Source organism: Manis pentadactyla, chromosome 9 (assembly GCF_030020395.1).
Source record: "Manis pentadactyla isolate mManPen7 chromosome 9, mManPen7.hap1, whole genome shotgun sequence".
Classification (NCBI taxonomy): domain Eukaryota; kingdom Metazoa; phylum Chordata; class Mammalia; order Pholidota; family Manidae; genus Manis; species Manis pentadactyla.
In genome coordinates this window covers 103660653-103673375 of record NC_080027.1, presented here as the reverse complement: position 1 = coordinate 103673375, position 12723 = coordinate 103660653, and the positions used below count along the sequence as shown (strand labels likewise).

General features: G+C 46.0%; 1 protein-coding gene across 4 annotated transcripts in view; it reads right to left on the bottom strand.

Annotated features, from left to right (window-relative positions):
* TNN (tenascin N) overlaps positions 1-12723 on the bottom strand; it is a 55377-nt gene that overhangs the window by 31457 nt on the left and 11197 nt on the right. For all 4 annotated transcript variants that reach the window (XM_057507891.1, XM_057507892.1, XM_057507890.1 and 1 more), the window contains exons 4-7: positions 12266-12529; positions 8855-9040; positions 7465-7554; positions 2971-3234 (exon numbers count right to left, since the gene is read on the bottom strand). In XM_057507891.1, the coding sequence (XP_057363874.1) occupies positions 2971-3234; positions 7465-7554; positions 8855-9040; positions 12266-12529 (804 nt within the window). The remainder of the gene's footprint in view (positions 1-2970; positions 3235-7464; positions 7555-8854; positions 9041-12265; positions 12530-12723) is intronic.

Sequence of the window (12723 nt, the reverse complement as noted above, 5' to 3'; positions counted from 1 at the left end):
AAGACAAGCAACAACAAATGCTGGCAAGGATGTGGAGAAAGGGGAACCCTCCTACACTGCTGGTGGGGATGTAACTTAGTTCAACCATTGTGGAAAGTAGTATGGAGGTTCCTCAAAAAACTAAAAATAGAAATACCATTTGACCCTGGAATTCCACTCCTAGGAACTTACCTAAAGAAAACAAGATCACAGATTCAAAGAGACATATGCACCCCTATTTATCACAGCACTATTTACAATAGCCAAGATATGGAAGCAACCTAAGTGTCCATCAGTAGATGAATGGATAAAGAAGATGTGGTACATATACACAATGGAATATTATTCAGCCGTAAGAAGAAAACAAATCTTACCATTTGCAACAACATGGATGGAGCTAGAGGGTACTATGCCCAGTGAAATAAGCCAGGCAGAGAAAGACAAGTACCAAATGATTTCCCTCATTTATGGAGTATAATAACAAAGCAAAACTGAAGGAACAAAACAGCAGCAGACTCACAGACTCCAAGAAGGAACTAGTGATTACCAAAGGGGAGGGGTGTGGGAAGGTGGGAGGGGAGGGAGGGAGAAGGGGATTAAGGAGCATTATGATTGGCACAGGGTCATGTGGAAGGCAGTATGGCATGAAGAAGACAAGGACTGACTCTATAGCATCTTACTATGCTGATGGATAGTGATTGCAATGGGGTATGTGGGGGGTACTTGATAATATGGGTGAAGGTGGTGTAACCACAATGTTGCTCATGTGAAACCTTCATAAGATTGTATATCAATGATAACCTTAATAAAAAAAATAATTAACAAAAAGAAAGTTGCACTTGAGATAATGACAGGAAAACAAGCTGTCATAGTCCTACACCTTAGGCCTTATATGCTGCTCCCACTGCTGACACCACCCAGCCTTCTAGGCTCCATGCAGCTGTCCCCTCCTCCTACAGTCTTCCATCACCCTGCTCCCATCCCAGTCTTGCAAGGTACCCTTTATTCATGTTACTATAGTTCCAGGGACATCTGTTTGCTCTAGAACATAACTCATTGCATTTTATCATTTTATCTTTCCTCTCTACCTGCAGGATTGTGAATACCATATGAGCACACATTAATGTCTTTTATCTTTGTACTCCAGAGCCTAGCTCCACAACTGAACACCCCTGGGAACACCACACCTCAGTGGCTCCCAGTAAGCTGGGGTGCTTACACCCCCCACCTGACAGAGGGGAAAGTTCTTCTCTATTCCAATTCCCACTGTCTTAAAAAACTGACCCACACGTTCTTTCCTTTCACAACATTTAAAATCCTGGTAAATGGAAAGCATATGTAATATAAACCAGGAGTTGGCAATCTACAGCCCACGGGACAAATCTGACTCACTGCCTATTAGTAATTAATAAAGTTTTACTGGAACACAGTCAAACCAGTTCATTTACATATTGTTTATGGCTGTTTTCTATTTTCAGTGGTAGAGGCTGCATAGTTCCAGAGAAACTTTATGGCCCCCAAAGCCAAAAATATTTACTATCTGTCCCTTTACAGAAAGTTTGTTGAACCTGACTTTAAACAAATCTAGATTTCATCATCATTACCATCACCTTCTTCTCCTTCCCTTGGAGGAGGCAAAGCCCACCCAGACCCAGGAGTCCATGCACGATGAAATGCTTCAAGGGCCAAATTCCAATTAATATTTGCTATGGACTGAATGTCTATATCTCCCCAAAATTCATATGTTGAAGCTCTAACCCTTTGGGAGGTGATTAGGTTTAGATGAGGTCATACAGATGGGCCACCCCATGGCGGCATTAGTGCCTTCAGAAGGAGAAAGTGGATCTTCCTCTCTGTACTATGCATGGGCACAGGAAGAAGGTAGCCATCTCTAAGCCAAGAGGAAGGCTCTCACCAGGAACTGAATCGGTCAGCACTCAGATCAAAGGACCTCCCAGCCTCTAGAACTTTGAGAAATGATTTCTATTGTTTAAGCCACCCAGTCTATAGTATTTTGTTATAGCAGCCCAAGCTGACTAAGATCCACTCCAAGAAATAATCACTATGACTTACACACACTCATTACATGTCAGGGACTTACATGATTTAACTTGCACAACTCTATGAGGTAGATGTAACCTATGCCCCATTCAACAGGCAAGAATCTAAGAAAAAGAGGTGAAGTAATTTTCCCAGAGCCACTCAGCTAGCAAATGGTAGAGCTGGGGTTAAAACTTGGACAGTCAAGCTTCTGAAACCACATTCCTAACTAATTATCTGCTTCACTCCACTAAGTGACTGTCCAGAACAGAGCCAAGTCAATAAGCGAATCCTTTCCTGTGATTTCCTGTCAAGTGTTTAGAACCTCAAGTGGACTCCAGGATTAGGTTTCTCTGAATTAGGGGTAGTGCCAGAGGAGGGTATAAGTAGAAAGAATGTCTGGGATATGCCTGGAAATGTCTGGGAATGTGCAGTCTTGGGACACCTGCAGGCCCAAGCTGAGCAGACAACTGGGTGAAGTACAGGGACCCTTACAGTGTCTGAAAGTTTAACGGCAGAATCGGTCCATTTGGCGAATGTTGACTCAGGGTGCAAACCATTTCCATGGTCTGAAAGAGAGTTAAAGATTATAAGCAAAATGCCTGTACAGTCACTGCGAACTGAGATAAGCATTCAAATTCACTGTCAGCCACATGTTTTGAGTTTGAACAGCCCAAAAAATGAAAATCAGAAAGTGTTACTCTACTGTGAGAGTTACATAAGGAATTCTAAATCAAATAAGTGTGACCTTCTGTATCAAACTAAAAGGCTGGTCTCTTTTACTGGAGGCTATAAAGGAAAAATCTCATAATTATGAATTTTGAAACTGCTTTTGCAATCCCCTCCCATACCTCTGTAAACAAAAGAGCTGATGCCAGGTAGGTTTCAGCCTCAATTCAAAATAGACCTTCTCCCATGTGGAAAGCTGCTTATGCTCCGTGCTTCCATTACCTGTGAGTGCCTCCGTGTCAGCCTTCTCACTCTCCTGGTTGCCCCTCTCAGCCCACACATGGACTTTGTATGCTTCTCCCGGCTTCAGGCCGGTCAGGACGGTGCTTCTCTGCTCCCCAGGGACTGCCGTGTCCTTGGCCTCCCCATCAGCCGAGGTGTAGCGCACCACGTACTTATCTATGACAGCCTGGACTGGGTCCCAGGAGACCACCGCTGTGTCTTCTGTCACATGATCAGTGACCACATTGGTTGGACTGTCAATTTCTTCATAAAAATATAAGAGAAAGAAAAGTCAGAGAAGACCTTGACTGGTCAAGATCACAGATGCTTCAAGATCTAGTTTGGGTGACCTAGTTTCATAGTCTACACAATCCAGGAGGATCTATTCATCATCTGTGGCAGGTGAATAACTGGCACATGCTTGAACCCTAAGCAGAGAAAGGGCTTCTTGATGGATAAAACAATCCCTTCCATTTTCAGACTACTGAACACATTAGAGAAAACTCCTCCCCACCATAGGGAAGAAGGCAGCTTAACAGGACCAAAACCTCCCTCTCTGCGAGGAAGGGATCACAGACAGTTTTTCCATGGAACAAAGCCTTCGGGTAGCTCAACCACTGGACAAATCATGGATGAAGCACAGTCCTTCCCCAGCCCCAGCTTCCTTCTCAGGTTGCAACTTCCTTCCTGCTGGACACTGGCAGCCCTGATGGGACCTTTATCAGAGCCGTTACAGGTCAGAGAGATTTAAGACAAGACTTGTAAGGCTTGGAGGTGGGACTCACCTTTGAGTGTGTGTGTAGTTAGAACAAAGGTGAGGTCTACTTCAAAGAGATCTAATTTACAAAGCTGGGTATACAGAAGAGGCTTATTAAAAGCGGCAGGCACATCAGGAATGTGTATTCCACTTAATAACCAGATTCACTGCAGGGTTGGATACGGTTTGGCTGTCCAACAGCACATGTCCACACTCCTGCCCATGGCCACAAGCATTAGGAACAGATTTCTCCATTCACAATGCCACTTATGAGTCATCTGGTTGACACAGTAGAAAATGGCATAGCCAGGGTCTAAATCTATGGGGATGTGGGCTGGGGACAGAGATGGGGGACAGAGACTATGCCACTGGTTTGGAGATGAGTTCATGGAAGAGATGCCTTCAGACTACAGCAGCTATGCATTTTACAAGCTTGCTATCTCAGCCTTCCTTTACTGCTTTTCATTGTGATAATAAAATTATTTAAAAGGCACAGAGAATATCCCTGAGGTTATGGCCTGGCTTCAAACAAACCCAGGTTCCAATGCCATTCACTGGTTCACCTTGAATCCCCTAAATTTTATAGGCTTTAATTTTCTCACCTGTAAAATGGGAATAATAATGCTTACAATGCTCCTATAAGGATGGAAGATAATGTCTATGAAGCTCCACCATACCTAGAAGATGGTAGGTACTCAAATGATCAGTGACCACATTGGTTGAACTATCAATTTCTTCATAAAAATATAAGAGAAAGAAAAATCAGAGAAGACCTTGGCTGGTCAAGATCACAGATGCTTCAAGATCTAGTTTGGGTGGTCTTTAATATTTTTTGGCATTTCTAAAGCAGACTGCCTGAGCAGACAGAAATCATTATTTTCCAGCCACCAGGTATATGTGGGTGGCTATACATGAGAGCAGAGCTCTGAATGCTAAAACATCTTGAAACATGAAGGAGTTTGGGAAGGAAAGTTTCAGGGGCTGGGCCATTTCATACAGAGCATTATGTTTGAACGTAGTAACAAATGAAAAAGATAATAGGAGCAGCAAAACCGCCATTTCATAGCAGAGTGTGAGGGGAGAAGTTCTGAGAAAAATGTCAGTGCACGAATAGGAGACGCTGAGCGCTCTGCTGTGCGTGGGAGCTTGGGAAGTTAAAACAAAGCAAGTCATCCTTTCTTCTATACTCACCATGGAGAGGCATGACTCATGGGAGTTATTAAAAGTCTCATAATCATAATAAAAAGAACTCATAATCCAAAAAAAGAGAGAAAGGACTTGAAACTCATTTAGTTCAACCTTCCATCTTACAGATGGAGAAGCTAAGGACCAAGGATCAGCATCATCTCGTAGTTAGTAGCCCACCCTTCCTGTCACTGGATGTGAGGTGGCCATGAGGGTGTCTGATGGAGAAGTCCAGGGACAGTTCCCCCTGAAGACACTGGCCTGGCTGGTGCTTCTGCTCTGAAGCTGACTTGCTTCTAAAACCTTGCTTTTCTGGAAGGTGCTTCAGGGCACTTCGAGTGTGTTAACAGACAGGGTGAGGACTTTCAATCAACCCTTTCCCTTTTGTGGAATTAGTTCCACTGAGTGACTTCTTAAATGGAAAATACCTGAACTGTGTCATTTCCTCCCTGTACATGCTTATGCTGTTTTTATATTCCAGTGTCTTTTTCCATCTCGTGGAATGCAAAACATTTGGAGAAAAGAGAGATTTCTTTTTCCCCTCTTAAATTAATTAGCAGTCTAGCCAGGTTTGAGAGTGTTTCCTGACCTTAGAATTTTTGTCTTTTTTTTTAAATGTCGGCATAACACGTGATGCAAATTTATTTGCAATCCAATAAAATATCCCATCCTGCTTTTAGAATATAATTGACAATAAAAACACATCCTGAGTGCTCACATTCTAGTTGGGATAATATACTTGAAAGGTTAACTAGCAATTCAAGGGCATATGTGATTAAATGCTCTGGGAGCTCAGGACAGATGGCTGCCATTTAATGTGGTCCTAGACAGCCTCAGGTTGGGGTCAAGCCCGGAGGGGATGAGCAGCATCATTGCAGTGAGCCCCTGAGGGGCAGGAACCAGGACCTATCATCTTTGGAAGAGCGGATGTCTCTAGGGCCCAGTGGTACTCTGCAATTATATGAGTCAAACTAATTGATAGCTCGAGTTCATTGATTCCCAACTGAATGAATGAATAGCTGGAGGTAACAGTGGAGGGTTTTCTATGTTGGGACAACAATATGAACAAATTCAGTTGTAGAGGTAAGCCATCTGTATTTAAAAAAAAAAAAAACACACAAGAAAAATCCAGCGGTAGGAAAGCTTCCTGTTGGCAAATATGGAAAATGACAATGACGCAGGCTGGACAGGCCCAGGAAGCCAAGATGAAAGGGGTCCTGCATTATCCAAGGGGAATGAGGAGTCACAGACATTGTTTTAGTTAGGGAGCAAACAGCAGGAAAATTAACCAGAAATAGCGGCAAGAAGGTAAAAGTAGAAGCCACTTTAGCTTTGTGTCCACCCAAGCGGATGGACCCTCCTAGGATCCAATCCCACCTCTGCATTTCCTGGCTGGGCCATCCTGAGCTTTCCTTCTCTAAGTTTCAGTTTTCTTTCATGTGATTTAGAAATAATAATAGGACCAACCACACGGGATTAAGGTCATAAGGTCACAAATGAGACAATTCAGGAAAAGTGTTAGTAGGGAGCCTGGTGCCTAGTAAGATCCCAATTAATTCACAGCTAAAGAGAACGCCCTTGAGAGCAAGGAAGTGCTTGCCATTTCCCATCTCACTAAAATGTTTCACCAGTCCACTATTCAGGCACGCTGCACAGTCTATATTGTGTGGCTCATTAATTAAATTATATCTTGACCTTTACAACTGCCCAACCAAAACTCATTTACACTCCAGATATGCAATCCATGAGGCAGCCAAAATATCGAATTCAATTCCTGCACCAGCCCACCCTTGTTCTCAGCCATTGCCAAGACTGGCTTGAAAAAAACTAAAAAACTTCTCAAGGAAATCTCAAAATGCAAAGACCCCTCCTTTGCTGGCTCCACCCTGTGGCATTATGTTCTAGATCACCGGTCCTTGACAGAGGCAGGGTTAGTGCAGGAGAATCACAAATAAATATGGGCTCAGGCATTGCCTGAAAACTAAAAATTATGTAGGATATCCTGAACGTCTTACAATGATTTCAAATTCTTTTCTGATTAATAAATTACAAATTTATTGTCAAATGTTACTGGTTTATAACATTGTCATTATATATTTCTCAATTCACAGATGTTAAAAATACCACTGCTGCCATTTAATATTTTTTGGCATTTCTAAAGCAGACTGCCTGAGTGTGGCTGTCAGGAAAAAACACAGGAATGACAAGTAAAAAAATTATAGATCATCTGTCTTAGGTAATATGGAGCTCTGTGCTTAGGCCCCAGATAATAAATGCCTTAAAAATAATCCAGTGATTGAAGCTATTAAAATAAGCACAGCAGTGTCAGAAATGGCCTTTCCCCTAGACCCCAAGATCCTGGGGGAGATTTTCATTGGTAAAAAAAATTGAAAGAGGAGAGGTGTGCTTCCCCTTCCCTGCCCTGCAAAACAAATGTCAGTACACAGAGACAGACTTTTGCTGCACACAAATCCCAGTTTTTAACCAGAGCCAAGAAAAATATCAGAATGTGAACATGAGACGTGTTCACAGTGCCTCCAGGGAGCTCTCACCTGTCCTGCCATTCAGGAGGATTGGCTTGCCCTCCAGTTCTCCTCTCATAGGGACAATTGTGATCTTATACTCCGTCCCGGGCTTCAGACCTGGAAATAAAGCCAACCAGCCAGCGCTGGGCGTGAGTACAGGCTCCAGACCCCTACTCCGAGCTCAGCTACTCCCCAGGATTTCTCTGGTCGGGGGGATAGGAGGGGCTCCACTTCTCATCTAAAGAGTAAAAATCCACTTAAGGCAGAGAAGCAGCTACAGGCCCAGTGGAATCTGGGCCTCATGGAGAGGGCTTGCAGGCTAGCGGGAGGGCGAAGGGGATGAGATGAAATCCATCATCTTTGGTGGGCCACCTAGCACTTATCTCCCCATTTATAGTCCCGATGTTTTTGGCTCCCAACCAACCACCTTCTTCCCTCAGAAGTTTCTGTCCTCATTGTAATAATTAGCCTAATTTTTTTCCTCTTCCTTTTTTTCTTTTTCATTTCTTCTTCTTTTTTTTTTTATTTCTCTGTAACAGCAACTTGAACAATTGTTCTTCATGACACAAATACTCAGACTGCAGGGGCAAAATGCAGCAAGTAGCAGCCTGTGTGAGGCACACACACTATTTTCCACTCTACAAACACTGGGAACCCCAAGAGGTCCTCTCAAAACGGAACTTAGGGAGTGGATGGAAGACCAAGGCTCCAGAGGAGGACTTACCATGGGGTTAATATGCCTTGGGGCCCCTGCGCCTTCAAGGGCCACTTTCAAGGCCCTATGTGGGATTGAGTATTCATGACTGTGTTATTTTTCTTAAAGAGGGCCCTGAAAATTGTATGTGCTTCAAGAGTTGCAAAACGTGATCCAGTCCTGCATGGCCCCGTTTCTTTAGCAGCCATCTGATTCCCAGGCCTCAGCTGGACAAGGACCTCTGTCCCACCAAGGCCTCCTACCAAAACTCCTTCCACGCGTAGTGCTGAACAAACCAAACCAATGTCTCTCCTTCACACACACACACACACACATACACACACACACACACTCACTCACTCACTCACTCACTCACTCACTCACTCCCTCACTCACTCACTCACACATGGTTCTTCCTAAAGGAGCTTCTGTGGGCCATGATATCCACTGTGATGTACACAGAGTTTTCAAGAGGACACTGGCCCTGGAACGTGCCAGCCAGGCGCCCTGAGATTCCCGAGTCAGCTCTAAGGAACTGCAGCAGGTCTGCAGGCTCCAGAGTGGGCTCACGTCTGGGAGGTTCCGTGGCCAGGGTTCAGGTGATTCCTAAGGCCCCAGTACCTTCTGTGCACTTGAGTGGAGGACATGGCAGTCCCCTCTGTACACACTGTCCCACCTCAGCACCCACAGCGCACATTTCACAACCCCAGCCTTGGGTCTTACCCGTGATGTCGTAACGGCTCTTGGGGTCCCTGCTCTTGGGCACGGCAACCTCTGCCACCTCCTGCCCTGTCATGGGGCCATACTGCAGCTTGTAGTAGTCCACCTCAGCTGCAGGATTCTCCCACTCCACATCAAGCGAGCTGGCAGTCTCTTCAGCCACCCATGCAGAGCCCACCACAGCGAGCCCTAGGGCAGGGGACAGGGAGGGCAGGAGAGAGCAGCGAAGAGCTGCAACTGGCAGGCCTGGAACAGGCTGGAGGCTACCAGTCAGCTCCCTTCCTTGGCTCATTGCGGGCAGGCTTCAGCCCCAGGACACAGCCCTTCACTAGTGTCTTAAGAACTACCTAGGTAGCAAATAAGCTGTTGGCTTTCACTTTATCCATGGAGGACAGACTCTGTCCCGGGCAAGTCCCCTCTACCCAGTCCTATCCCATCAGATGCTGTGTAGCCCTCGCTGTCTGCACTGCTTTGGCCAAGCCCTGAGCCTCTCCTCAGGCCAGTCATCCAGGCCCCTTGGACCAGGGCTCACACTGCTCTGAACTTACCCTCACCCTTTAGCTGCCTTACCCTCAAAGACTCAACCCCAGCATGAGAAACTCAGGCTCTTCCAGGAAAAGTTGCAAAATGTATCTCAGATTCCTACATTAGCACACTGATAATACAACCAGCCCCTTCCTCGGTCTCCCAAATTCTCCTGAGGATCAAACCTAGGGGAAACTCTAAAGTAGGTACATTTTAACTTGGTCCTTCAGAGTATCCTTCCTGCCCTTTCTACCAAATTGGAGCACCTCCACCAGGTACCCAATGTCCTCAGCTGCCCAACCTGTCTGTCCTCAGAAGGAGGAGGGTGATTGTACACATCTATTCTAGTAAAGTATTAATGGCTAAATGTTACCCCTCTGCTCAGAAGAAAAAAGAAATTATAATGATTAATACAAAGGATATGTATATAATGATTAAACCAAAGGAATGGGTTGCTGATGTGGGTCTAAGGGAAGAACTTTTGGGTTGTGGTTGGAGAGGGGACTGGGGTCTTTGGGAGCACTTTGAGTTCCAATGGCCATGTCCCTGGCAGACGCTGCCTGGTCTGAAGTTTGGAACAGACAAGACAAGTCCCCAGACTCTCAGCCTTGCCCCCTTTCTGTCACACCCCCACCTGCACCGTCTTGGCAGTGTTCCCACCCAGGCGGGCTGAGCGAGCATTTGTCAAGCATGTGGACAGAGAATTTGTGCATCAGGCAAGAAGTGACCTTGGTGATCTCAAGATCCCTTGGCTCTGGAAGTTTCTCGTTCACTCTGCTCTGGACAAGGAACCTCCCAGAACCTTTTCTCTGAAGCATTTCTTCCCATCCACTGGCTTCAACCTGCCCGTCTCCAGGGTCTTCCTTCAAAGATGGGAATTCCTTGAGGGAACAGGTCAAGAGATGAGTAACTACAGCGACTCAACGATTACAGATCTAGAAGGGTCCAACATGGCTAGCAAATGAAAAAGCAAGGACTTAATGAAAACATTCAAGATTATTATGGGGATAAGTTTCTCTCAGACTGAGGCTCCCCTAAGGAGCAAATAAGGATGGATTTAACTTAGATCAGACAGAATGATGAGCTTCACAGTTTCAGTGTTTTGCAAGTCCCTGGAGCAAGAAGCCAAGAGGGGCTGCCTTCAAAACCGATGTCTCCCCTCTTCATCAGGAGGCTTTGGACACTGACCTGTGTGAAGGTGGAGGCAGCCACAGACAAAAAGAGGAGAAAGAGCAAAGCAGCCCAGAAGCCAGAAGCTGGCCAGGCTCTCTCGGTAGGCTTCGGATGTTCTCCCATCCAACACAAACAATTTCACAGAACACCGATAAGCCACTCTCGGGTCACAATGGAACAAGACAAAACACACCATATCTGAACACAGACAAAAAAAATGGACATGGTCCACACCACAAAGATGACTAAACATGCTCCCCTCATATGAGTGACGGCTGCTTCTGTACCAGCGACACTATGGCCTCCCCCTAGTCTGGCCTCTTTCTAGATAAGATTCACTAAGATACCAATCATAGAATTACCCCCACTTCCTGACAGCGTACAATCCCAAGCAAATCCCTGCTACCTTAAATCTTCTCCCAAATCATCTGACACAACCCCCAACTTGATACTGGCCGGCCCTTGTAACACTCTGTTATCCAGACCCCCATAGCCCCCATGGTGTGCGTTCTCCCACGCTCTGATGGTCAATAAACCCAACCTGTTCAGCACCAGGGGTCTTAGCTGGAGGGCATTGGCAAAGGCAATCACAAATTGTTCTTCCAGGATGACAAGGCCCTCATGACCCTTTCCAACACTGAACCACCTCTGTCCCCACCACCAAGTAGGATAGGAAGCCTGATATTTCTGCAAAGACAGCTGTGCCAAAGGCCCTGCCATCCGAGTCTCCCTGGCTCTTTCCCTAGGAGTTTAGGGCAGGGTGGAGGCAGCTCATTTGTATTAGCACCTAGAACAGTGCCTGACACACAGTAGATGTTCAACAAAGTAAGTTGAATGAAAGAATGAATCAGAAAACTAGGTTTCTCCAAGCCTTTGAGATCAAAGCTGCCTTGAGAACTTTCATGAGGAGATAAGAATTTCTAAAGAGTAAACAGTGATGCTTGTCCTTCCAAACATTTTGGTAGCATTTGATGATGCCCTGGAGATCTGTCTGTCCCTCCAGATCCATACTCTATCATGCTTTGTATGGCAGGAGAGAGAGTTCAGGCTACTGATCTCCTCTACTCCCTCTGGACAAGGACGTGGTGGGCTGCCTGCATCCCTCTACATCAAGAGTCCCTTCGGGCAGCTCTCTCCTACAGCTCTTTCTGGGTCCCAGGACTAATTCTCATTCACTGCCCTTCGGGCTGGAGTGGATCTCCACTGATGCTCATCCCGAAATCTTTCAACATCTAAACCCCACCCACATCTTGTAAACAAGCTCTTCATTAAACTTTCCTAATTACCCTGTTTGTTCCCCCTCTTTCCTGATGGGATAAATCTGACACAGGTTGCTTCAGCAGATCCTCTCCCATCCCAACCTAAACTGCTGAAGGACCTCAGATGCTCAATGAGGGCCTGGGGATGCAGGTGTACTCCTCAGCTCTTGTGCAGGGGTGCAGGGCAATCAGACCTTAGTACTGTCAGGGATGGAGAAGACCCCTGAGCCCTAATCCAGTAGATTCTATCACTGGTGAGGAGGACCCTCTAATCAAGGAGTGGAGAGAAGGGATAAAGTACTGAGATTTTTCTCCACAACCTAGGATTGCCACAGCGGTGTTTTTCAAACCCCAAATCAGGGCAATGGCCTGACCATAAAAAGGGCAATTGTGGGGACAGTGGGAAAAAAACATTTAAAATGGGGTCTCTGCAGGGAGCATTTGGCTGCTTCCTCACCCGTGGTGGCAAGTAGATGCTGTGGGCTGCTGGAAACATCTTTCTGCACGTTGCGCAATGAGACTATGTACTTGGTTCCAGGCAGCAAACCCAGGATCTCGTAGACGTGCTGCTCCTTGGGCACCTGGATCTGCTTCACAGAGAGCTCCTTCCCCAGGGGGTAGTAGCTGAGGATGTAGTGATCCACCTCACTGGATGGCTCCCAGCTCACCAGCAGGGAGTCCTCCGTGCTCCTGAGCAGCTGCAGTCCCTGGGGGGCAACCACTGCACACAGAAGAGGAACAGGTTGGGAGAGGGTAAGGAAAGAGGGCTGGGAATCCACAGCCAATGTGTATTCACTGAGCACCTCTGTATACCTATCACCCTAATGGTGGGCGTGAAGGATACCATTCTGGACCCCCAGATGTTACTGGCTGGGAGTTAATACTGATCCCCTCCCTCCTAAACACACACACACA